This window comes from Saccharomyces cerevisiae, chromosome XII, assembly GCF_000146045.2.
Source record: "Saccharomyces cerevisiae S288C chromosome XII, complete sequence".
Lineage (NCBI taxonomy): Eukaryota > Fungi > Ascomycota > Saccharomycetes > Saccharomycetales > Saccharomycetaceae > Saccharomyces > Saccharomyces cerevisiae.
Genome location: NC_001144.5, coordinates 315,919 through 341,287, shown reverse-complemented (window position 1 = coordinate 341,287; position 25,369 = coordinate 315,919). Strand labels below are relative to the sequence as shown.

Below are 25,369 nucleotides of genomic sequence, written 5' to 3'. Positions count from 1 at the left end.
GTGCTGGGGAGTGGTTTGCTCTGCCGATCTTGCTTGTAACGGCCGGCCGTTAAATGGGCCTTCGGGGTCCAAACGAGGCGCGGTTTCGTGAATCTTGCTTGGCTGTTTTTGGCTTGTTAATCCCAATTTGCGATAGTTTACGTTTCCACGGGGCACTGCTCAACGGGTTTAGTTCCGTGGAGCAGATGTGTTGCAGATACTAGTTGATATTTATGTTGATGTTGATCATTCTTGTGGCACAAAAGTATAAATAAAGCAGCGTGCTCTTTTTTGTACGTGGAGTAGTAGAAGTATATTCGCAGGTCTTTCTCTCATTGTTCAGGACATATACATACGTAAGCGTAGTTTTCTTCAGTAGAATGTGGACAAACACTTTCAAATGGTGCAGCAAAACTGAGAAGGAGACCACTACTGCAGACGCCAAGGTGTGTGCTAGCGTGCAGGGCCTGAAGGCCCTGCAGCAGCAAATTATGGATAGCACCACTGTGCGTGGGTCCGTTAATAACACGATGACTCCAGGCGGGATTAACCAGTGGCATTTCCACAATAAGCGTGCGAACAAAGTGTGCACGCCTACAGTACTAATCCATGGATACGCTGCCTCGTCGATGGCGTTCTACAGGACGTTTGAGAACCTGTCAGACAACATTAAAGATCTATATGCCATCGACTTGCCAGCCAATGGTGCCTCAGAGGCGCCAGCATTGCAAGTGAACAAAACCAAGAAGATCAAGTCTCTCAGGTTTAAGCATATAGAAGATGACGTAGTAATCCCTGTGATAGAGAAGCGCCCCCCAGCAGAGGACATCAAGTCACACCTGGAGCAGTACGAAAGCTACTTCGTAGACAGGATAGAGCAATGGCGGAAGGATAACAAGCTTCGCAAAATAAACGTGGTGGGCCATTCATTCGGAGGATATATTTCATTCAAATACGCCCTCAAGTACCCTGATTCCATTGAGAAACTGTGTCTCATATCTCCTCTTGGTGTGGAAAACAGTATACATGCTATCACCCACAAATGGGAGCCCAACACCACCTATCCACTTACGTTTACCGACCCATCGTCCCGATATTATACAAGAAAGCTGAACGTACCGCGGTTTATCTTTGAAAACCAGCTAAACGTTTTGAAGTGGATGGGACCCATAGGCTCCAAATTGTGCTCGAACTACATCTCCACCGCATACGTAAAAGTTCCGGATCAGATATATAAGGACTATCTTTTGCACTCATTTGTCGGGAAGAACCAGACGGTGCAACCACAGACAATCAAGGTGTTCACCCATTTGTTTGAAAGGAATCTGATCGCTAGAGATCCGATAATAAACAACGTTCGTTTTTTGAACCCAGCAACGCCTGTCATGTTCATGTATGGCGAGCACGATTGGATGGATAAATATGCGGGCTACTTGACTACTGAATCAATGCTAAAAAACAAGGCAAAGGCTAGCTACGTTGAAGTCCCTGATGCTGGCCATAATCTTTTCCTGGACAACCCGCAGCACTTTGCCTCTTCTTTAGTCTCGTTCCTGTCAAAGTAATGCCTATATAGAGTAGAGAAGAAAAATACAATATGGAAAACCACGCATATATATATATATATATATAAATACATACATATACATAATACATCACTTTACTTAACCGTATACAAGATAGAGCAACATATACATCAAGAGTGTAAACCTCTCATATGTGAGCGGATGTTCCGATCCATCCCGAACGAAACAAAGCAAAATCAACAAGTTGACATCGCCGTAAGTTTTCAAAAATAGCCCTTTTAAAACTCGAAGCTCTACACAATCGCAGCAATGATGTTGGAGCCTTCACCTCCACCTTTAACAACAACGGTAACACCCTCCCTTCCGTCCAGTTTAAAGAAATCTGTGACAGATAATGACCAGAATAATAACAACGTGCCCAGGAAGAGAAAACTAGCATGCCAGAATTGCCGTAGAAGAAGAAGGAAATGTAACATGGAAAAGCCTTGTTCAAACTGTATCAAGTTTCGTACCGAATGTGTATTCACTCAACAAGACTTAAGGAACAAAAGATATTCTACGACTTACGTAGAAGCTTTACAGAGCCAGATTCGGTCTTTGAAAGAACAGTTGCAAATATTAAGTTCCTCGTCTTCCACAATTGCTAGCAATGCTCTCTCCTCGTTAAAAAACAACAGTGATCATGGTGATGCTCCTAATGAAAAAATCTTAAAGTATGGCGAAACAGCACAATCAGCACTACCATCATCTGAAAGCAACGATGAGAATGAGTCTGATGCGTTCACCAAGAAAATGCCTTCCGAGAGCCCTCCACCAGTTGGCACAAATAGTATATATCCATCAAATTCCTTGTCTATAATAAAAAAGAAGACGGATGGAAGCACAAGATATCAGCAACAGCAGGTCAGCCTAAAAAATTTATCAAGAAGTCCCCTTATCTTAAGATCGTTGTCACTCTTTTTCAAATGGCTATACCCGGGACATTACCTTTTCATTCATAGAGAAACTTTCTTAAGTGCTTTCTTCGGTGATACTAACACTAAAAGTTACTATTGTTCCGAAGAATTGGTATTTGCAATCGCTGCATTGGGATCTTTGATTTCATACAAATCAGAAACTGAGCTTTTTCAACAATCTGAAGTGTTTTATCAAAGAGCCAAGACGATAGTACTCAAAAAAATTTTTCAACTGGAAGATTCTTCGTTAGCTGAATCGTCGTCCTCTTCGAAATTAGCAATCATCCAGACTCTATTGTGTTTGGCATTTTATGACATTGGAAGCGGAGAAAACCCCATGGCTTGGTATCTTTCTGGGCTGGCATTTAGGATTGCCCACGAAATCGGCCTACATTTGAATCCAGAAGCATGGAGTAATGTTTATGAAGACGAGCTGTCAATAATGGATTTTGAAGTGAGAAGTAGAATTTATTGGGGCTGCTACATTGCTGATCATTTAATAGCGATCCTCTTTGGAAGATCAACTTCCTTGCGTTTGTCCAATTCCACTGTTCCAGAAACAGACGAGCTACCTGAAATTGAGACTGGTATAGAGGAGTACATATATGACCCAAAAGTAATATTGTCCACTGCAAACCCCTTGAAGAAACTGATTGTGTTATCGAGAATAACGGAGATTTTTGCATCCAAGATTTTCAGCCCAAACGAAACTCTACTTCAAAGGAGTGAATACTTGGCCAAATTTAATCTGGAGGTATACAATTGGAGAAGGGATTTGCCCCCTGAACTACAATGGACCAAGAGGTCATTGATGGAAATGACAGATTTTAACCCAACCATAGCTTACGTATGGTTTCATTACTATATCGTGCTAATTTCCTATAATAAACCTTTCATATACGAAATCAAACAAAGCCGGGAATTGGTTGAAGGTTATGTTGATGAACTGTATTATCTTTTAAAAGTTTGGAAAAATAAATTTAAGACGTTTGAGAAGGCCACAATTTACATGATTTATTCTGCGATTTTAGCCATCCAATGCATGAAGTCCAACTTGATTAAAAAGGATAGAAAACAAGACTTCTTAAATTTTTTAAGTGCGCCTACCCTGAATTACGAACTTGCTAGAAAATTCATAGAAAACTCTGAAGATGCTTTGCATAATTCAGAAACTATGGATTTATTAGGGACTCTATCTCACGGTAACGATTTTGCCTTAGAGTACAATTTTGACTTTACTTTATTGAATGAGATTGATATGCTGATTGGTGGAAACACCAATGATGGTTTGTCGAAGTAATCTTGAGTGAAGAGGATATGTTTACTTGAACAAATATTCTTTATGTAATGTGTTTGTAGCCTTTTTATTTGGGAAGGAATATACCGCTATCCTTTCCCACCTCCGAACTTATCGATTCGGAATTTTAAAGAGCCTTCCAAATGACAAAAAAAAGGATTGTAGTTCCTAGATAGCGAAATCGACTGAGCAAGATAAAAGCAAACATTCCCCATCATCTTTGGCGACGACACATGTGTTCCATAAGCTAAACTCAAGGAGCAAATGATAGTAGATTATGAAAAGGACCCTAGGGCTAAAGAGGCTATTGCTATTTGGGAAAAAGGTGTACTGAAAGAGAAGGATGGGTCAATGTCAGATGCTATAAACTTCTATCGAAGTGCATTGAAAATCCATGATAATGTGGAATCACTGTACAGAAAAAAAATACTTGATGAGTGGATGCTGCACAAAAAACTATCGGGATTATCAATGACTACTGATGCTCCAGATGAACAAAATGAAACCGGTAAAGATGACTTATCTGTTGAAGAAAATGCTGAACTTCAACCCTGCTGGATTCTGGAAATCTTGCCTGACGACATTTTACTGAGAATTATTAAAAAAGTTATATTAATGTCTGGTGAATCTTGGGTGAATTTGTCGATGACTTGTTCCACCTTTAGCAAGCTTTGCTTCCACGATTCTGTGCCATTTAAAACTTTCGCGAAGTACATATATTCTAAGCAAATATACGACAAAATGGCAATGGATCTTAACGGAATCACCGATATAAATACCTTTGAAAAGGAAATATGGCGGGGTGATGATTATCGTATGTTAAGGGAAAGGCCATATATTAAATTCGAAGGTGTTTACATCAGTGTAGTAAATTATGTAAGATACGGTTCCAATGCAGAAAGTTCGTTATCTCTTTTAAAGCCAGTTCACATGATCACCTATTACAGGTATTTCAGATTTTATGAGAACGGCCAATGTTTGAGATTACTTTCTACAGATGAACCTAGCGCTGTCGTGAAGCACTTCTCCAAAGAGAACAAACCCAGGCATAGTCATATGTGTTATTGGAGCCTCGGATTTGATTATGATTTTGGTCATTTAAAGATAACAAGGTCAGATGAAAAGTATACGTTTATCGAAGAATTCCAAATCAAGAATCAAGGCAATAAGAGATATCAACGGTTGAAATGGCTAAGTTCAATTGTAGTGGATAAGGAAGGGAATGCATCTAACTGTTCGTTGAGAAATGAGAAATCTTTTTTCTTCTCCAGAGTGAAATCTTTCAAGGATCCTGGATGACATCGATGTTTTTTGCAGTTGTTTTACTTTATTTATTATTCTTATAGATTTATGTAGAACTATTATTTCATCATATGAAAGATTAAAGAAAGCAGATCTCAGCTTAAATAAATTATACTATAATATTAAAAAAAGATAAATATTAGATAATAAAAATTGAAAGACACACGTTGAAATATTTAGTAAGAACAACGTATCTATAGGTTTAATTCTTTTAAAATATACGATGCCAATTCTTTATATAGCCACGTATTACCAGAAACCTTTTTGAAATGTACACCTGCTAGGCCGACGATACGAACCTTTACAATGTGAATCTCAAATTTAATAGGAGGCCTTTCTTTTATACCAGAAGTATTGGTTTGCTCTGTTTGACCATTTACGTTATTTATATTTTGGGCTCTTGATGTTGTTAAAATATCATCCTGTTGTTGAACATAATCTAATGACATGGAAGATAGTTCCCCTGATGTACCATTACTTTGGTTTCCGTAGTTTGGAGACATTGGGATAGATGAATTTCTTTGATGTGTATTGGTCGCTAAAGGTGTTAGTGGTATATTATTCTGGCCCCTCTTATAAGAACCTTGGCGTTTTATCGAACTATTTCTTGATGCTGAGGACGCTGTACTATGGTAACTGGATGATAATTGACTGTCTAAACTATTTTGCAGATCCATCGCCTTTCCGGAATCCAAACCCACGCCAGTAGTGGTTATAACAGGGACAGCTGCAGTCTCAATAGATGGCCTTTGTTGGACACATATGAACCCGCCTTTCACTTCTTTGAAATCAATATTCATTCTTGTTAAAACAGATATGATATTGTGACGAACAATAGGCAATGGTTTAGAGGAGGTTGTTTGTACAGAGAAAAAACCCTTCAAAAACATTGACTTTGGATAATCAATTGATGGCATAGACCCGGGGGGTGCCTTTGAAGCTTCCTCCAAAATTTGCTTCTCAGTAAGCTCCTGAGAATACACCGAAGTCAGTCTATTGTTAGTATCGTTACTGTATGTGGTAGAATCTTCAGGAACGGTCGAAAAGTTACTGCTAACAGGATTGTATCTCTCCTTGTTTGCCTCTCCCAAAAAGCCGTTATCGTTTGTCATATCTGATGGCGGAAGGGCTGCTGGTATAGGCGGCCTAGTAAATTTCAAAGATTCACGACGAGCATGCCCCACCGATTTAGCCCTTGCACTAGGATGTAACTTACGACCCTTCGGAACGGAGAGATAATGGTCACTATTATCATTATTGATACCATCGACTACAGCGTTCACATTGTTGTTATCATTATCATTAATTTGTAATTTGTCGAGATTTTCCTGTAATAGTTTTTGCCGTTGTTTTTGAACAATTAGTTCGGCGTTCTGAGGTAAAGCTGGAAGATCACTGTTTTGCTTTTGTGATACTGACCTTATAGGAGGTGCTATGGTAGTGTTTTTAGCGGGTTTCTGTTTTACATCAACAGAATTTGGCACGTAAGATGGATATCTTCTAGCGCTAGGAATATAATCTGATATAGTACGACTATGGCTTTTCGGTACTTTGATGGAAATTTCATTTGATTTTGACATATATGTTGGAGGTTCTCTTTCTGGAAGAGGTTCCTGTTGCCGTGTGGGATGCTGAGATTGTCCACTTTGTGATATTCTTCTGAATATGCCGCCTATTGTATTCTTTTCCTGATGTTCACCTACTACGGGTGAAGCAGAACGTTGCTGATATTCGCCAGACACGGGGACTGGTGTTGATTTCAAAACACCATTTAATTCCGTATGAATGTCGGAACTCTTCCTAGATGTTGGAGAAGTATGCGCTTGTTCCGGTATTGTTAGTTTAGGAGGAACCATTACATGCAGTGGAGGTTTGTTTGAGGTATTAGTGTTGTTTGAGGTTCCCGATGTTCCAATTGCCGGCACTTGAAAAATACCAGGATTAGGTACTACTTCTTTCTGAGGGCTCCTCATTTTGGTCATAATATCCGGGGAGTTATTATTTAAGGCGACCTTAGTGCCAAGTGCTACTTGTTGCTGTTGTTGCCTTTGCTGAGCTTGCGCTTGCAGGGCCAATGCTTGCCTTCTTTGCAACTTCGCTAATTTCCGTGCAACCATTTCTGAAACCAAGTGATATATTGATAGTAATGGATGATATGCTAAAGTAGGATCTTCAAAATTACTATCTGGTTCATTATAACCACTTTGCGATGGATTACTTGTAATATGATTTTGTATTAAGGTTTGTTGTGCCGTTGAATTTAGGTAGTTATTATTTAAACTTGAACTCAACCCCTTGGCGTTGGATAATTTGTCCCAGTATTCTTGGGAAAGTTGGATGTATTCCTTTTCAGTTACTAATCGGATCAATGATCTTCTTGTATCTTCAATATCGTCAATAAATTCTAGGCGATACATTTCCTTCAGAACTTGGCTATCTATCATTTCAGGGGTTAATGGAACACGATTAGGAACATATGATGGAGCCTTAAAATCGTATCCTCTGTTCATCCATGGATGCTCAACGACATTCTTTAATGTTGCTCTTCTTAATGGGTCGACAACAATCATCCTGGTTAATAAAGATATAACTTCAATGGATAAGTGTGAAGGATAGTCTACTTTACCTTTTTTTATTTTTTCATGTAAAATGCTTGAGTTCTCATCATCAAATGGTACTTTACCGCAGACCAAGACATAAAGAACAATACCAAACGACCAAATATCTACCTCAGGTCCTGTGTATGGCTGCGCTTTTAATAGTTCTGGTGCTGCAAAGTACAAGGAACCACAAAACGTATGTAATTGTTTCCTATAATCAAAAATGTTGGAAAGACCAAAATCAATGATCTTAATTTCACCTGAACTAGATATCATTATATTCTCAATTTTCAGATCTCGATGAACAATATTATTGGCATGTAAGTATTGCAGCGCACTAGCTATACCTCTGGCAAATTTCCTCGCATGGTGTTCCTTTAATGAGCCATGCTGAATAATATAATCTAACAGCTGTCCACCGGAAACGTATTCAAAAAGCATATAAAAATGGTTTGACATAGTGCACATTTCAAATAAACGACAGATATGAGGATGGTAAAGGATTTGGCCCAAAGAGGCTTCCCTAACAGTCCTTTTATCCCTCGCAATTTCTTTTTCTAACCGCTTTTGTCTTTCTAATATCTCACTCTCATTCTTTGGGGAAGGTAAAGAGTGCTGTTTATGGAGATAAGCCTTGGAAGCCCTATTAACAATCTTTATTACACAAATTTCCTTTGTTTGACGATGCTTGACCAATTTAACTTTACCCATAGAGCCTGCGCCAACCGTTTCAAGGAACTCCCAATCTCCCAAAGATCTTCTATGAAATTGCCTTAATTCCACGGCGCCATTAGGCCTCGATGCATCATTTTGTCTCTGAGCTGCCTGTTCCTTGCCCTGTTTGATATCTGCAGGAGGCATCAGTGGTGCTTGTTGCTGGTCATTTCTTGGTCCAGATTGCTTGCCCATCATGCGAAGAGTGGCTGGTGCAGCAACTCGCGTGTCGTTGAAAGCTTCTGGCGTCGGCGATAAAGATCCGCCCTTACTGGTCCTGAAATTTGGATTCACCAAGTAATCTGCTGTATTCGGATTAGGCATAGTGAAATACTTAACAATTGAGCCGCGATATTAATGGCACAATAAAACTTTTAGAAATTTCTTTTGAAAAGCGTTTCTCGGTACCTAATGCTGTTCGCGCTCAGAGTTCCGCTGAATTTCGTGTAATGCAGTATATTTTGTAATAAAGTTCTCGTGGCCCGTCCTTGACTGTGAATTTGTGTCAACGGCGTGCTCTATTCCTTGCTTAAACGGTGGCAAAGCAGGACTTCTAGGTCCACTTGAGCTCTTCTTTTCCTTTTCCAACCTTTTTAAATTTTCGTTGCTAGACCAAGTTACCGCTATCACCGCACACGGAATGCGAGAGCGTCAAAAGTGACATAATTCTTCCTTTCCAGCAACATTAACATTTATTTATTCAATAGTGACACGACTAAGAAACTAGATCAATTGCTCTATTTTACTCATACACACTGGCTAATCATATATAGATACAAAGCGGTGAATCAGCGATCGATGAGAACGAAGAGAACTAGGGGTACAAGAAATGTAGGAGCGAGCATGCCTGCCGGCGCTGCGAATGCGGATAGTGAAGACTGGAAAGAATATGTCTCCGAAGACATAATAGCCCAATTGAACAAGCACCAGCTGCCGTATTCTGAAATATTAGATGAGAAGATCGCGGACTTGGCCAATCACTGGCACTTCCAGTATGTGATGGCTTGGCTTTCCAATGTCTGCGAATCATATACTACAACGACATTTAATACTGACCAGTATGGCGGTAGCTCTACCAAATGCTTGTGGAAGAATATCAAATTCGATGAAGGTGTATTTGTAACTGACGTATTTTCGAAGATAGACGGGAAGGACTCGAACTATTACAATGATGAAGTCGACGTAGATGAAGGATCGCAAAATTTGTACGACAGAATTAGATTGCAATTATTGCATCAATTAGCGGGAAATAAAAGCGGGCAATTGAAAGATTGGAATGTTATAGTTAACCATCACTTGCAAAACTCGAGCGCGTATTCAGATTTGGTTACGGACTTACCTTTTTTGGAGCTTGAAATTGCACGCCAATTCGACATCATTTACAGTATCATAAAATTAATTGAAATGAAAAATATGATCTTCAAAAACTACTTAGCGAATAACTTGCATCTGTTTACGTTTAGTGAAGTTATACTGGATGATGATAATAGTGGAGGGGAGGAAATGAAGAGCTTGTTTGCCTTACCCAATGTTGGTGTACTCGTAAAGAAAACCATTCACAGAGTAAAAGAAGGCTCTTCCTCCCAAGTCTCTCAAACTCTGAATATCCCAATAAAACTACAGAACTGTACTATAAAAGAAAGCGACCCAGACATTCCTGATTCAGTGGAGCTTATTCATCTCGAGTACTCTCACGATATCGATGCATATCTTCAATCGATTACAATTGATTATGATGTGATTACAACTAATTGGGGGTCCATGCTAGAATACTGGTCAGAGAATAAAAGTTCGAAAGCCATAGATGAGTTCATAACTAACTTAATACCGGTGTATGCCGAACATAGACTATATTCGGCAAAACTTTTGGCCAACAGAGAAAAGGAGAGAGCAATTGCGGAGCTAATGACAAGGAGGAAAAGATCTTCGAGACTGGTAGCGAAAGAGGAAGAAAACAAGAAAAAAGACTTGGAAAGTGAGTGGTTTGAAAAACTAGATGAAAGAGAACAATTTATAAGGCACAGAAACAAGCTAGTGTCGAAGGAAATCAAAAAGATAAAAGATCTTCTTTGGAACCAATTGTGGCAATTGTACGATCAAGATTATAGAGATGAAAAATTGACCAGGCGTAACGAGCTCAAAGATAGAAGTGGTTCTGGTACACCGTTTTTTGAAACGTCTTTGGGCAGGGAGGAGGACAATCCCTTAAATGAAATCGATATCGGAGTTCTTGATCACGGCCCTAACTTTCAATCTAGTATAATCCCGGTGGAACCACCAATTCCTGGAACTGTTGGGCCACTACAGACGGGAGACGTCCCTGAATTGCCTAGTGACTTCTGCATAACAAAGGAAGAGCTAGATGAGCTTGCCAACTACGGGATCTTTACTCCGCAGCAAGAGCCCGACAACCAAGATTCTGTTTTCCAATGTCCGGGCGAACCAGAGCTGGCGCCCATGATTATCACCGAAGACACGGAGACTGACCTCTTCAATAACCGCCCATTGATATGCTGTGATCATTGTTACAGGTGGCAGCATTGGGAATGCCAACCTCCAAAAATTATAGAGCTTATATCTTCAACCACAAAATCCCCACAGCACACGCTGTCGCAACGTGATTTTGGCGTCATCATAATGGGAAATTCGCACGGCAATAGAAGGTCTTCTCGCAGACCCCAATCCACACTTGAACCCAGCACCAAGTCTTCAAGACCTACTGATAAACGCAAACCGCTGTCTGAATGCTCCACTTTTATCTGCGCTTGGTGCATCAGGGACTTGGAACTTGAGCTGCGCAACATTTTTGTGCCTGAATTGAAAATAATAAGGGCCAAACAAAGAAAACAACAGGAAGACCGTGAAAGAAGAAAAAAAATGAAGGAAGAAAAGAAAAGGCTCGAAGAGCTTGCAAAGAAAAGGGAACTAACCGAGTCTGTCTCACCTCCAGTGTTTAATAATGCATTTGCAAACATGTCAAGTAGCACAACGCCTAGTATCGCCGCTTACGAAAAAACAAATCCAGCCATCAATCCAGCACCTAATGTAAATGCCGCTCACCCCATAATTACATACTCGCAGCAAACTGGCAGCAAAACTGTACCACAAGCACCACAGGCACCACAAACATCACAAGCATCAATCCAACCACAGCAGCAACAGCAACAGCAACAGCAACAGCAACCGCTGCACCCTAAAGAACAGAACTTTCACTTCCAGTTCCCACCAACCAACTAGCCTCATATAGAAATACACAGCAAAAGTATATAGTAAAATATATATCAACTGGTTCTTCATGAAACTTTCTTTTCCAGCCGCACATCCGTAGGGCTTCTGTCGCTTCATGTCGGGTAATAATGATGCTTAGGGCTTAGCGCCAAAATAATTAGGGTGTATGAGGCGGCTCCTGACTAGGGTCAGACGGCATTTTTTCGTCTTTTTTTATCCGGTTTTTCGTCAGTGGCCATCCTTAATGCGCGGCAAAGGTGCTGAAGGCGCCTTATTGTGTTAAAAAAGCCAATGAAATAAAAGTGGGATGGTGAGAACGCCAAACGAGTGAAACAGAGAATGGAAACTCGCTTCTTCACAAGTATTTGATGGCTAGTTTTCTCAATTACTTGTTTCTTTGGATAGACACGAACATACAGAACACTTTCAACAAGACATAATTATAGAATGCTGCTGGACGTGAACACAAATCACACACTAATGCACGATGCTCATGTGCATGAACATTGCCTCATCAAAAGCATACGTGATGATGGCGCATTGCACTCATGGAGCGACTCATCAAAGGTATTTTATCCCAAGTCATTTTACGCTACCGCTACTAATAAGAAGAATAACAAGTTAGCCAGCGCCAGCATGAACAAGACCGCCACAAGTAATAGGACGGTGAGCGATGAGATTTATTTCCACTCCACTAAGCCGCAGTTCGATGGTCAAGGAAGCGCTGAACGTACTAGAACACTAACCAAGAGGAATAGCTTCAAGAGGACTAGAATACTGAAGGCTCGAGACGATTCCGAACTGCTGAACGAAAATCGCTCATCTTTGATGACCCCGTCCTTAAGCTCGGTCATGTCGCAAGTTAGGAAAACAAATTCCGCCAAGACGTTATCGGGCGAATGCCCCATACATGAGGGCCACTTAACACAGAGCATAAAGAGGAAGTTCTCCGAGGAAGCTCAAAGCGACTGTTCTTCATTGAGCTCCTCTAAACTTCATCCCTTGACAGATGATATTGCTGACGCTGTCGATTTGCAGACCCCCGCGATTGGCGATGAGGTACTGGCTGAGCCGGTCGTGCCCAAAATGAAAATAATAAACATAAATGATCTCGATTTGTTCGACGACTGGGAGGTTAAGGATTTAGTCGATATCTTTCCTCCCGTATACGAACGGCGTCCGCGATCGTCCTCTGCCCTTTCACTGGTTTCTGCGTCGTCCGATGCCAAACTTCGTCCGACCTCTGTGGACTTCCAAATCATCGACAAGAAAGGCGGCAAGACTTCAAGAAGGAAGAGTAGGAGCAAATCGACTACAGAAAACATGATTTACGAAAATGACCTGGTAGAATTAGAACAATGGCCATCTGCATCACCATCGCCCGAGACCGACGGTTCGATTGCATCTAGCGAGCTCTTGCCCAATAAAAGAATAAGACAAAAAAGTTTGAATACCAATTTCCTAAAGTTATACTCTATTGAAACATCATGTAAAAGGAAGAGTATTTTACCCGAAGTCGAAGTAGATGACCATCTGTTGAAGCAGCTAACGTATTCCGAAATTCGGTCTTTGGAAATCAAAAAGGAGCCAAATGTCTCTACGAACGATATTAAGCTTGCCCTAATTACTAGGAAAAAATTATGGTCTGACATGGTCCATGAAACAAGAAATGATCTTTTTGGCGATTCTACCCCCTGGAATTTGCACTTTGTTGCAACGACAAGCAATACGGAACCTTCGCAAGGCCGTGAATCCGCAAGCGAACATGCAACGGCGGATTTGAAAAGTTCTTTGGTCCGCGTACACTCAGACGTCAAGCCATGGTTCAACAATGGCGGCACAATGCTCAAACCATGCGGAAAACTAAATTTAGGCAAAGTCACCAATAAGACTTCCGCACCTACGAGAGAGATTCAATATGTCGTAAAGGGCTGGTGTGACAGCAGGTTTCTCTGATAGACCCCCCACCTTTTCATCGCCTTCACCCCACCCATTTGCATTATCTAAAAATAGTAAACTATATATTCTACCACCACATTCATTATATATAATATTTAAAACAACGCATTACCACCAAGCGCCCGGGTAATATTCGCCTCAAACGATCGAAGAAAGAAAAAATGAGGTCACAATAATGATGAAAAAAAGCCCCTCTATGAATTTTCTAGCACTTGACTAAGTTGGAGCAACAGCTATTAAATTTGAAGAACAGAGTGAAAAGCGACAATTTATTAAGCTGTTAGAGCATTGGACTTTTATATTTTTACCAAATGAAACGCTTTAATGGTATGTATAAATATTTCTACACAATTAACAAATGTTTAAAAAAGGGATTATGCGAATGCTCATCCCCCCATGCCATAATTTTACTATGTTACATTCAGTAGACTAACGTTCCATTTTGCTTGATTTTGCATATGGTCTTAGTAAGTTATGTGGAAGTTATAAAAAATGGTGAAACAATATCTAGTTGTTTCCAGCCGTTCCAGAAAAACGAAAACTATGGTACAATAACTTCAGCAAACGAGCAGATAACGCCGGTCATTTTCCATAATTTGATCATGGATATGGTATTACCCAAAGTAGTTCCGATCAAGGGGAACAAAGTTACCAAGATGTCAATGAATCTCATCGACGGATTCGATTGTTTCTACTCCACGGATGACCATGACCCCAAAACTGTGTACGTTTGCTTCACATTAGTAGATATGCCCAAGATTTTGCCCATCAGGATACTAAGTGGGCTGCAGGAATACGAGTCCAACGCTACAAACGAACTTTTAAGTTCGCATGTAGGTCAAATACTAGACTCTTTCCATGAAGAGCTGGTCGAATACCGTAACCAAACTTTAAATAGTTCTGGAAATGGCCAATCTAGTAATGGGAATGGTCAGAACACTATAAGTGACATCGGGGATGCCACCGAAGACCAAATAAAGGACGTCATCCAGATAATGAACGATAACATCGACAAGTTCTTGGAGAGACAAGAAAGAGTTTCTTTATTGGTGGATAAAACTTCCCAACTAAATAGCAGCAGTAATAAATTTAGGCGCAAAGCGGTCAATATAAAAGAAATAATGTGGTGGCAGAAGGTCAAAAATATTACGTTATTAACTTTCACTATTATACTATTTGTAAGTGCTGCTTTCATGTTTTTCTATCTGTGGTAAGTAAATAAAAAAAAAGGGGAGCTGTCCCACGACAATAACATTAATAACGGTTGTATTTCTTTTGTTCCTGAGAGGAAGAGAAAAATAAAATAAAAATAAGGTAAATATTTATAGGTATGTATATGCTCACGATGGCACCATCCTACCTATTATTTCTTATTATATAAACAGTGTCTATCTCATTATGATATTAAATGTATACTTTTAAGGGGGAAAACTTTTTGGTTTAGGAATATAGAAAAAAAGAGATGATATAAATGTTTGCATGTCCATTGTAAATGCATTGGCTAGATATCCCATTTAGCAAAATCTGGGATATCGATATGGAAGAAAGGTAGATTTGTTCCTGAAGCGGTATAAACGCTATATTTTTCAGGATTTTCTTCGCCTTGAGGTACTCTGGCGACGTGATAACTTGTATGACCGGCAACAATGGATTCATCACTGTATTCTTCGTTCAGAGTACCAAATCCTCTGCTAATTAAACCTCTCTTCACCCATGGTGAAATGATACCCACAAAGTGGAATTCAACTTGCCTATCTGCATATTGATTTATGGCCTTTCTCAAATCAACCAATGATTGAAGAGCCGTAGCGTCTGTCTGTGCCACTTGTGAGAAGTCTAAGCATAGTATTTTCAGCAATGGCCTGTCATCTCTTTCAACATCGACTGAGGTGCTGGGCGCGTTTTCCATGGATTCAGGGTCGTTCTCCCTTTTCTTCCAGAATTTCAAATTCTTTAAGAAAGCAGGTGCTTCCCATGGACCAGGATCATTCCATGGACGGTCAGATTTTTTTCTGTGGCGAATTAATTGACCACGTCTGGTAACTTTTTTAACTTCTTCGGTTATGATGTTGTAGTGTCTGGAACAGTTGAGATAGGTGTAGCTCTCTGATAGCCTATAAACAAGAACACCGTCTGGTGGGGGGAGAATCTGAACGTCCGGGTTCAATTCTCTTGTGTATTTATGATCAAACGGTATCCATTTAGTATGGTATTTTATCCTTGGCTGGCTAATCGAAGAAGATGGAGAATCAAAGCCCTTTGTTTGAACGTTTGTTTCTATTTTCTTGGAGGAATTTGTGACGTATTTGGTGGAACTTTCCTTGTCATCCTCACCACCATCTTCTAAAGTGGAAATACCATTGTTATTTTCAGACACGTAGCTAACCACATCGGAGTCCGGTCTGACGTAAGCATCAGTAACTTCAGCGACTTCCACACGACCCAAGAATTTTCCCGCTGGGAAAGCCACTTTTAAAATGAGCATTGCACATGACCAGCACATGGCAAAATAAATACCATCTTCAATAGAGGCAAATACCGTTATTAGGACGGTGACAATGAAACAGATGAAGTCCAATGGATTCATCTTCCAGAAATTCCAGGTAGTTTGATAAGAGGCCAAAAGATCAGATACAGCGTGAATGATAACTGCAGATAAGGTAGCCTTTGGAATGTAAAAGAATGCGCCGGTCAAACAATATAATGCTAAAAGAACACATGAACCCGAAAACAAACCAGATAACGGCGTACGGACATTACATTTAGCCTTCAAAGCAGACCTTGAAAAGGAACCAGTCGCTGGGTAAGCATTGAAGAAAGTACCTAAAAGGTTCGAGACACCAATAGCAATCAATTCTTGGTCGGGGACGACTTTATAGTCGTTGATTCTACCAAAAGACTTCGAAATAGCGATATGCTCCAACAATAACACAATAATGGATGCAGGCAAATTTGGACCAAGCTTAGACATTAATCCTGGTGGAACATGGAAAACCCCGACTTCTTTCAAACCGGATGGAACTGAGCCTAGGATGCTGATGGGCCTCTCCGATTTAGATTTGCCTCTTGTGATTGCCCAACCAATACAAGTGAATACAATAATAATGATACCATTTCTGGAAGCCTGAGCGTAAAAATATGTCCATTTGATAATTTTGTGTAACCTTGGGTTTTTGGAGTTGTATCTATCGTTCAACCTTGGTCCATATGTTCCGCACCACCATTTCCAAACATAAAGAAGGAAAAGCGGGATTAGCCCAAAAACTGCGTCCAGTTTGGTATCTGGTAAATGTTTCAAGGTCTCTATGACCACTTTATAGGTGGCAGCTCTCGTGTTAACCAAACTATTGTAACCCATTAGTGCTGGAACTTGACCCCATAAGATATTAAACGCGGATCCAGTCATAAATCCAGCGACTGCATTTAAGGAAATCAGTTCGACAAGAAACCCTAGACGCAAGAAGCCAACTGCTGCCGAAATGATACCACATAGTAACGCTAGAGTCGTTGCAATAACGGGACCAGTTATGGCAGAATCTCCATCAGGATATTTTGCCGTGACATCCGCAATGACTTTGGCGGTCTGCAAAGACATGACAGCCACGGGCCCAATACAAACATCTTTTGATGTAGCGAAAAAAGAGTAGGAGTAAGCACCAATAAACGAGGAGTACAACCCATACTGCGCTGGTAGCGTGGCGACTTGTGCATATGACATGGATTGCGGCACGAGAACACAGCCAATGGTAATTCCTGCAATAAGATCCGCAGTAAACCAGCTAAAATTGTAATGTGGTAGCCAGTTGATGATGGGAAAAACACTCTTAAGATAACTACATGCTCCTTTCACCGTGAGATGAGATCGTATACTGTGGTCATAGTACTCTTTTAGCGATACCGTTGTTTCTTCAAATTGGGAAACGGAATTGTCATACAACGAGACATCTGAAGGATTAAAGTAGTCAATCTTCGAGCCTTTTACGCCCTTTGAGCTGTTCACTGCGTTGTGCTTTGCTACAGAATTGCTCTCTAAGTCCTTATCATTAAACGTGTCATTATTTTCATTATTTTTATATTGGTCATACTCTAATTCTAAATCATCAAGATCTGGAACGGTGTTGTTAGTTTCCTGAAAGTCAGGAATTTCTACCTCTTCAAAGTTTGGATAACCTTCCCTGGACATATCTTAGATAATTCCCTGCTAATCTATACACACACACACCTCAAGAAAGAAAAATGTTACAGAAAGATAAAAACTTCCAGGCTTTAGTACGAGCCTAACCTGTTCAAGTATTGTGTTGATACCTTGATATATATATATATGCGTATTATTGAACGCAGAACACTGAACGGCAGATCATCCCTCAACCGGCTATGACTAAAAACTGGACTTTGGTTCAACCATACCGCTATCCGACGTTGCTAGTTTCTGCGATCTTTTTCAGTCCTTGTTTAGGACCACAACTGTGGCCGAATTTCTCTCTTCACGTGACCTGACACGGCCACAGTGGCACGTGACATTTACTCCAGTATAACAGCCAACAACAACTAATCAACTTCCCACCGGGTGCAATGAAACATCAAAGGCTCCGTGGTGGAGTCGGCATTAGTAGTCGTATATGCCCTTGCACAAGCTCGCATATAGAGCCTTCTAAGGCGTCGCTCTACAGTCTCGTCATAGAAGACGGCAGTCAATGCCAGCTCGTTCTCAGGAGAGAGCGGGGGGTTTTCTATGAAGAGGCTCTTGTAAATATGAGACAGCTGTCTTGCGAAAAGTTGGGCAATTTGTTTGGCCGGAGAAACTTCGCCAAGAGCGTTCCTGACAGGAATTTGCACGCCAGGGGAGGGGTATTTTTTGTGATTGTAGCTTAGATGACTGTTCGCTATTAAAAATTTGTAGTGGTTTCCAAGAGAATTTATCAGGAATATCCTCTCTGGTGTGAAGGTATCAAGATCTGTCCCACTCAGACGCATTAACGATGGCGGCGTTTGGACCCAAGGGTTTTTAACGTTAAACAGTGTTATCCAATCCGCCTTCAGCCAGACGCTCCTTGAAGACGTTGAATTTAGTTTCCCATTGTTTACAGCGATGGAATCTACCAAGTCTCTGTGGTTCTCAAATGGCCAGTGAGTCAGTAGAAAGTGGTAGTGTTTTTGGAAGAGATGCGCATGTCGTGGGAGCGGGTTATTCCATTGGAAGTGCGTTTGGTAAATGATACTCTCCAGTGCTTTTAAGCTTGCCCTTAAATCTTGTCTTCTTTGCGCCTTCTCGTACAGTTGTAGTGATTTTGTTAACGGCACGGCTATTTCTTTGAACTTGTAATCGCTTTGTTTACTTGTGAGTGTGGTCGTCAATGCTACCTTGGTTATTTGATGAAGCGGCGTAGACTCTATGACCGGCAGTAATAAGGCGTTAACCTGGGACGCCATTGTTGCTCCAAGTTCGCAATCGCTGTTCTGATAGAAGGCCTTTGTATGCTTGCTTTATGTCCGCCGCGATGGGGATTCTTCCTATTTTTCTACTGAAGGTGCGAAAGACTTCATTCTTCACCGCATTCAGTAAATGAATTTCATATATATACATATATACAGGTAGGATAACTTATGAAAAAAAAAAAAAAATAGAATAAAAAGTTATTGATGCCATCATTGGATACAGCAGTACGAACTTCTTGCTTTCTGATGCGCTGAATCCTGTGCTTCTGGCTTGAACGGCCTTATCCCTTCTGGAAGATCGTCCGTGTGAATGATCCGGAAATTTGATATAGTTTCGTTGTTAGTCAGGTTGCTGTCATCTTCAGTATTTACAGTCGCATGTGAGGCACAAGATGAAGATGACGGCAGATTCGTTTTTATTGCTAGTAGTTCTGATTTTTCATTGAACCAGTTATCTGGTGGAAATTCAATATGAACGAAAACATACAGATCGCCGCACCGGCCATGAGGGTTATCTAAAATGGGCCAACCTTCATTGGCGATTTTGATGGTGTCACCAGGTCTTACTACTCTGCCAGGTTTAACGCTCAATGTTAGTAACCTGTCGTCGAAGGTTTTTGTCAAAAATTTCTCAAATCCCGTCAAGGCCTCGCTTAACGATATGGTAATGCTTGTATACAAATCTTCCCCGGCGCCGTCGTCAAAGTTCTTCAAAAAGATTTGCTTCTGCTCCAAGTTTTCTTGTTTTTCAGTGAGATGGAACTTTAAATCACCACATGTGGTCTTATCGATTTCCTCGTCCGCCATCCCCTTGACTGTAATTACGTCGTTAAAGTGGTGTCCCGGAGCCACGTTCACTGTGATGATTTCCTTCTTTGACAGGAGCCCCAAGCCTGCGCAATCGGGGCAAAAGTTCTTTGGATTCTTGGGTCTTTTAGTGTACTTCCCCTTACCATTACATTTCTCACAGACCACCCATTGCGAAGCTACCAAACCGGGACCAAACCTCTTCAGACGTTCCTTTGAACCCTTTCCAGCGCATGATTCACATTCCACATCGTGTGTAACGTGAATTTTCCTCTTTGGTTTCCAGCCAGAACCGTGGCACTTTATACAGATGACCTGTCTCTTTAAATCAAACTTCAGCTTCTTGCCCATGTACAAATCCTTCAAAGTAAGAGATATATCGATATCGATATCCTTAGAGCTTGTAGAGTTGCCCTCTTCGTACGCATCATACTCGCCAGGGAAATTATTTCCATCGTGACTTCCATTATTGAAGAAATTGTTAAAGAAGTTCATAAAATCTTCATCTCCAAAGCCATTAGCGCCACCGCTGCTAGCGGCACCATTATCATCACCATACAAGTCGTAATGTGATTTCTTCTCCGGATCGCTCAAGATCTCGTAAGCGGCAGTGATCTCTTTGAATTTGATTTCATTTACCTCCTTTGAGTCTTGATCCACATACTTGTCCGGATGATGTTTCAGGGCAAGCTTTCTGTAAGCAGTTTTAATCTCTTGCACGGTCGCATCTCTCGTCACCCCCAACACATCGTATAACCGGTCTCCTCTATCACTGCCACTCATTCAAAACTACACCTGCGTACTTACTTTTCCCTTTCTTTTGGGTCCAAGCGGCATATCTCTTAAGATAAGATAAGCCTGACTCTTTCTTTGCCTCTCTGCCTTTCTTTCTTCTTCCCTTCTGCAGAGGATGGCTCGTCGCTACTCAAATCCCGACCCAAGAAACAAAGAAACAAGGATTGCACAGCAGAGCGCTGCCCCACACACATATATGCATATGTTTATTTACCGCATATTCGTGGCTATATAATCCATATATAATACACAGCACATTCATGATATAATCTTACATAGTAGCACTTCCCATTAGACGTTTTCTGCTTTTACAGTACTGGTTTTTTTTTCACTCTTGCGTCTTTTTTTTTTTTCATTCTGAAGGGGTCCAAGCCTAACGATTTTCGACCTTTCGTTGAGACAACTTCACGTACTCTTCTGACCTGCTGTGGTTGACGTATTTAGAGTTTGCTGCGCCCTTTGTAAACGATCGTGACCCGCGGACCATACTAGGAAAAGCTCTTCCGTTACTACTACTGCTTTCTCGCTATTTTACTCTAGTTGTTCATACTAGTCACACGTTGCTCGAGAACAGGACCAGCTTCTTTGTTTCTCCCCCGCATTTAATTGTTTCTGCTTCTCAATTGAACGCATATAAATATATTTCCCCAGTCTTTATTTTGCTCTCTCCACGATGTTATCACTGTCTGCCAAAAATCACTTCACAGTGAGTAATTCTATAACTCACGTTATTAAGTCATATCATATAAGGACTCTCACTTCAAGCGCAGAAAAAATGCCACATATCACTACTCCTTTTTCTACCTCAGCCAGTAGTACAAAGTTAAAAGCTTTCAGGAAAGTTAGACCCGTCCTACAGAGACATAGCTCTTCCTGGATTGTTGCTCAAAATCATAGACGTTCATTATCTGGTCAATCTTCGCTAAACGACCTGCGTCATTTGAATCGCTTTCCACACCACACGTTGAAAACTTCGAATAACGAGTTTTATCCCGCCGAACAATTGACTTTGGAAGACGTAAATGAAAATGTCTTGAAGGCTAAGTACGCCGTTAGAGGTGCCATCCCAATGAGAGCTGAAGAATTGAAAGCTCAACTGGAGAAGGATCCTCAATCTCTGCCATTTGACAGGATTATCAACGCCAATATTGGTAATCCTCAGCAACTACAACAGAAACCTCTGACTTACTACAGACAGGTCTTGTCTCTCTTACAATACCCAGAACTATTAAACCAAAACGAACAGCAGCTAGTTGATTCGAAATTGTTTAAACTAGATGCCATTAAACGTGCAAAGAGTTTAATGGAAGATATCGGTGGTTCTGTTGGTGCTTACTCTTCTTCTCAAGGTGTAGAAGGTATAAGGAAAAGTGTCGCTGAATTTATAACGAAGAGGGACGAAGGCGAGATATCATACCCAGAGGATATTTTCCTAACTGCTGGTGCATCCGCAGCTGTCAATTACTTGTTATCAATTTTCTGTAGAGGGCCAGAAACGGGTGTCTTGATTCCAATTCCTCAATATCCATTATATACCGCTACTCTAGCTTTGAACAATTCTCAAGCTTTACCATACTATTTAGATGAGAATTCAGGTTGGTCAACTAATCCAGAAGAAATTGAAACTGTCGTCAAAGAGGCTATACAGAACGAAATCAAACCTACAGTTCTAGTGGTTATCAATCCAGGTAATCCTACAGGAGCTGTCCTATCACCTGAGTCTATAGCTCAGATTTTTGAAGTCGCAGCCAAGTACGGTACAGTAGTGATAGCTGACGAAGTTTATCAAGAAAATATCTTCCCGGGCACCAAGTTCCATTCTATGAAGAAAATTTTGAGACATTTACAGAGGGAACATCCAGGTAAATTCGATAATGTTCAGCTAGCTTCTTTGCATTCGACTTCTAAGGGTGTTTCTGGTGAATGTGGTCAAAGGGGTGGCTACATGGAACTCACTGGATTCAGCCATGAGATGAGACAAGTTATCTTGAAACTAGCCTCGATTTCATTGTGTCCCGTTGTCACAGGTCAAGCTTTGGTTGATTTGATGGTTCGTCCACCAGTGGAAGGGGAGGAATCATTCGAGTCGGACCAAGCAGAACGTAACTCCATCCATGAAAAGTTAATTACAAGAGCAATGACACTGTATGAGACATTTAACTCTTTAGAAGGCATTGAATGTCAAAAGCCTCAAGGTGCCATGTATTTATTCCCTAAGATAGACTTACCTTTCAAGGCAGTTCAAGAAGCTCGCCACTTAGAGTTAACTCCGGATGAATTTTATTGTAAGAAGTTGTTAGAATCTACTGGCATTTGCACTGTTCCCGGTTCTGGGTTTGGTCAAGAACCTGGTACTTACCATTTAAGAACAACATTTTTGGCACCTGGTCTGGAATGGATTAAGAAATGGGAAAGTTTCCATAAAGAATTTTTTGACCAATACCGTGACTGAATAAAAGGGGGCAGAACAGTCTTCAATAAACATTTAAATAGCTAGTTTATTATAATAATGTGATCGTTTCTTTCTTCCACAACTCACATATAGTTATTTGATATTATCGCATCTTCGCTTCTCTATGCCATGTTTCCATCAATACTTATGTTTTATTTAATACATATTTGTATCAGTATATCATATCATTTCATCTTCTTTTGCTTCGATTTGTAATGTTTGTGCGTATAAAATCAATTGCGTAGTTCGAACACCCGTTAATCCTTTACTTCTTACCAATGGCACCTAACTTTGCTTTTCTTTCGACCTTACTACGACAGATTTAGATTCAAACGATGACGCTAATATCAATAGCCAACATGGAAGCCAACCTATACAAAGTACAAACCAACTCCAACATTTCAAATCCAACCATGCTGAAACCAGTTTGTTTATTATATCAAATCCATGAAATTCATCATCAAAAAATAGTCCGAATAAGGTTATTGAAATAAATGGATTTGTCAAAATTAATAGTACTAAATTTTTTAGTTTTTGTTTCTGTTGTTGGGGGGTTGCTGGCGTTGTATCCATGTGATTCTCGACGAGCTCTATCTCATCTTTCGGCTCAGTTTTTATTGGGTTAGAGGATTGAGTTGTCACCTCATGTTCGCTAGAACTTTCAACAATGGTCTTCACAAATGTCATAGGAAATGCCAATGTGCCGATCAGTAAAGCCATTGCAAAGTTTATCATTAGCAAAGATGTTGAAACCAAACTGAAATATAAAAAAGCAACATTTTTCAACCTGTATGATAGTGGTTCTGAGATGTGAATTTTTCTGGAAAGTATCAAAGGTAAAAAACAAGATGCCATGCTAATTGTCATCAATAATCCCGATGAAGGTATTAGAAGAAACGCTTGTGAAACAACAAATGATATCACCAATGACACGAACCAAACCAACAACGCTACCAAATTATACTCGGAAAATAAGGATATATTTGCATAAGCATTGTTTATAAATGCATTTAATGAACTTATGGCGAATGCTATAGATAAAGCCACAGCGCTTGGCAAATAACTACTAATGGATACGAACTGACGTGGTGCTAATAACAAATAAAAGAAGAACGATTGGTGAAATTTTTCCAAAAGGTTATTAATAGAGCGAAACATTGCTTCGGGTATACGTCCAAATGTAGTAATATCATGACCACTGTTTCCATGTGCTTTCAATGTTACAGATTGAATCCTCCAGCCGCTAAATGCCTCGTTACCATGGGGCTTTTTAACACCGGACAACGCCCAATCCCTTATTCCCAGGCATAATATTTTTAATCTTGACCAGAAATTATTATTAGTTAACTGATCACTGGGTAGACCGTGCAAAGAAACTTTCATACCTTCATGTTCCGTAATGGATATAGCGATGTTGACAAGATCCAAATTGGGCAGCTCACCATTCAGACCGTCGTATGAGATTTCTACATACTCGAAGAAATCTTCCGTACTCGAATAATCCAACACAACAGCAGCTTCAATGGAACCACCAGTCAAATCTAAGGAAGTATGGTATGCCTCAACCCATGATCTTAATGCTGCACGAGGATTTTCGCTGAAGACAACAATTATATTCTTGGACCATACTGGCCAACGTGAGAAAAATCTTGCTAAAGATACACCCAAAGCTGCGCCGCCAATATTGAATTCATCATCTGAATTAAACCATGGAACGGCAAGCACCATCGCTTCTGTTCCATCACCCCTAGGAGCGTGCATTACACCGTACAATGTTTCTCCATATTGTTCATTTTCGTAAATAGCAGTCTTAGTACCAAATTCTTGTAACCAAGAACCCATCAAATTGTTTCTTTCCATAGAAGTCATGTTTACCATTTCTTTAATTTGAGATCGATAGCCCCTCAAAATGTTCCATTCAGATTCTCTAAAGTAACTATACGCTTGTGAAGGCATCAATGCATTCTCAGAAATGTATGTTCTTCTGTACTGTCCATCCATAGGCAGAATAGCTATAGAAATAAACCCAAATAGAGCGCATAGCATGGAAATAACTGGTAATAAGGCGATTATACGCGGGACAAGCCCCATATCAACAATCCTTCGATGCAACTTCTCCAATAAGGCCATTCTTGGTGTATTATACGCGTCTTTGGTCTGTCAAGTCCTTTTATAAGACAGCAAATGTCATTTCTTTCTAAGTGTAGCCGGCGTGTATTGTTTATGACTTTTTTTTCTACCGCTGGCATTAAAGTGAGAGGTTCACGATGCGTTCCCAATAACTTCGTAGGGATGGCGATCAATATACAAATAGAGGG

General features: G+C 40.4%; 12 protein-coding genes across 12 annotated transcripts; 7 read left to right on the top strand and 5 right to left on the bottom strand.

The window, feature by feature from the left end:
- Positions 1–359: 359 nt before the first annotated feature.
- ICT1 (lysophosphatidic acid acyltransferase ICT1) lies at positions 360–1,544 on the top strand (the record flags this gene model as incomplete). The annotated part of the gene is made up of 1 exon (NM_001181986.1): positions 360–1,544. One exon carries the CDS (start codon positions 360–362, stop codon positions 1,542–1,544), a length of 1,185 nt encoding a protein of 394 aa, NP_013200.1.
- Positions 1,545–1,814: 270 nt separating this feature from the next.
- Positions 1,815–3,761, top strand: CHA4 (Cha4p; the record flags this gene model as incomplete). The annotated part of the gene is made up of 1 exon (NM_001181985.1): positions 1,815–3,761. One exon carries the CDS (start codon positions 1,815–1,817, stop codon positions 3,759–3,761), a length of 1,947 nt encoding a protein of 648 aa, NP_013199.1.
- A 261-nt stretch (positions 3,762–4,022) lies between these two features.
- On the top strand, positions 4,023–5,057 carry HRT3 (SCF ubiquitin ligase complex subunit HRT3; the record flags this gene model as incomplete). Its single annotated transcript, NM_001181984.1, has 1 exon — positions 4,023–5,057. One exon carries the CDS (start codon positions 4,023–4,025, stop codon positions 5,055–5,057), a length of 1,035 nt encoding a protein of 344 aa, NP_013198.1.
- A 197-nt stretch (positions 5,058–5,254) lies between these two features.
- KIN2 (serine/threonine protein kinase KIN2) lies at positions 5,255–8,698 on the bottom strand (the record flags this gene model as incomplete). Its single annotated transcript, NM_001181983.1, has 1 exon — positions 5,255–8,698. One exon carries the CDS (start codon positions 8,696–8,698, stop codon positions 5,255–5,257), a length of 3,444 nt encoding a protein of 1,147 aa, NP_013197.1.
- A 474-nt stretch (positions 8,699–9,172) lies between these two features.
- IOC2 (Ioc2p) lies at positions 9,173–11,611 on the top strand (the record flags this gene model as incomplete). The annotated part of the gene is made up of 1 exon (NM_001181982.1): positions 9,173–11,611. The coding sequence occupies one exon, from the start codon at positions 9,173–9,175 to the stop codon at positions 11,609–11,611; it is 2,439 nt and encodes an 812-aa protein (NP_013196.1).
- A 438-nt stretch (positions 11,612–12,049) lies between these two features.
- Positions 12,050–13,558, top strand: GIS3 (Gis3p; the record flags this gene model as incomplete). Its single annotated transcript, NM_001181981.1, has 1 exon — positions 12,050–13,558. One exon carries the CDS (start codon positions 12,050–12,052, stop codon positions 13,556–13,558), a length of 1,509 nt encoding a protein of 502 aa, NP_013195.1.
- Positions 13,559–13,872: 314 nt separating this feature from the next.
- NYV1 (Nyv1p) lies at positions 13,873–14,775 on the top strand (the record flags this gene model as incomplete). The annotated part of the gene is made up of 2 exons (NM_001181980.1): positions 13,873–13,888; positions 14,030–14,775. 2 exons carry the CDS (start codon positions 13,873–13,875, stop codon positions 14,773–14,775), a joined length of 762 nt encoding a protein of 253 aa, NP_013194.2.
- Positions 14,776–15,062: 287 nt separating this feature from the next.
- Positions 15,063–17,744, bottom strand: SUL2 (sulfate permease; the record flags this gene model as incomplete). The annotated part of the gene is made up of 1 exon (NM_001181979.1): positions 15,063–17,744. The coding sequence occupies one exon, from the start codon at positions 17,742–17,744 to the stop codon at positions 15,063–15,065; it is 2,682 nt and encodes an 893-aa protein (NP_013193.1).
- Positions 17,745–18,109: 365 nt separating this feature from the next.
- On the bottom strand, positions 18,110–18,991 carry GEP5 (Gep5p; the record flags this gene model as incomplete). Its single annotated transcript, NM_001181978.1, has 1 exon — positions 18,110–18,991. One exon carries the CDS (start codon positions 18,989–18,991, stop codon positions 18,110–18,112), a length of 882 nt encoding a protein of 293 aa, NP_013192.1.
- Positions 18,992–19,207: 216 nt separating this feature from the next.
- Positions 19,208–20,587, bottom strand: XDJ1 (Xdj1p; the record flags this gene model as incomplete). The annotated part of the gene is made up of 1 exon (NM_001181977.1): positions 19,208–20,587. The coding sequence occupies one exon, from the start codon at positions 20,585–20,587 to the stop codon at positions 19,208–19,210; it is 1,380 nt and encodes a 459-aa protein (NP_013191.1).
- Positions 20,588–21,272: 685 nt separating this feature from the next.
- ALT1 (alanine transaminase ALT1) lies at positions 21,273–23,051 on the top strand (the record flags this gene model as incomplete). The annotated part of the gene is made up of 1 exon (NM_001181976.1): positions 21,273–23,051. The coding sequence occupies one exon, from the start codon at positions 21,273–21,275 to the stop codon at positions 23,049–23,051; it is 1,779 nt and encodes a 592-aa protein (NP_013190.1).
- Positions 23,052–23,336: 285 nt separating this feature from the next.
- Positions 23,337–25,181, bottom strand: GAA1 (GPI-anchor transamidase subunit GAA1; the record flags this gene model as incomplete). Its single annotated transcript, NM_001181975.1, has 1 exon — positions 23,337–25,181. The coding sequence occupies one exon, from the start codon at positions 25,179–25,181 to the stop codon at positions 23,337–23,339; it is 1,845 nt and encodes a 614-aa protein (NP_013189.1).
- Between the last annotated feature and the right edge of the window lie 188 nt (positions 25,182–25,369).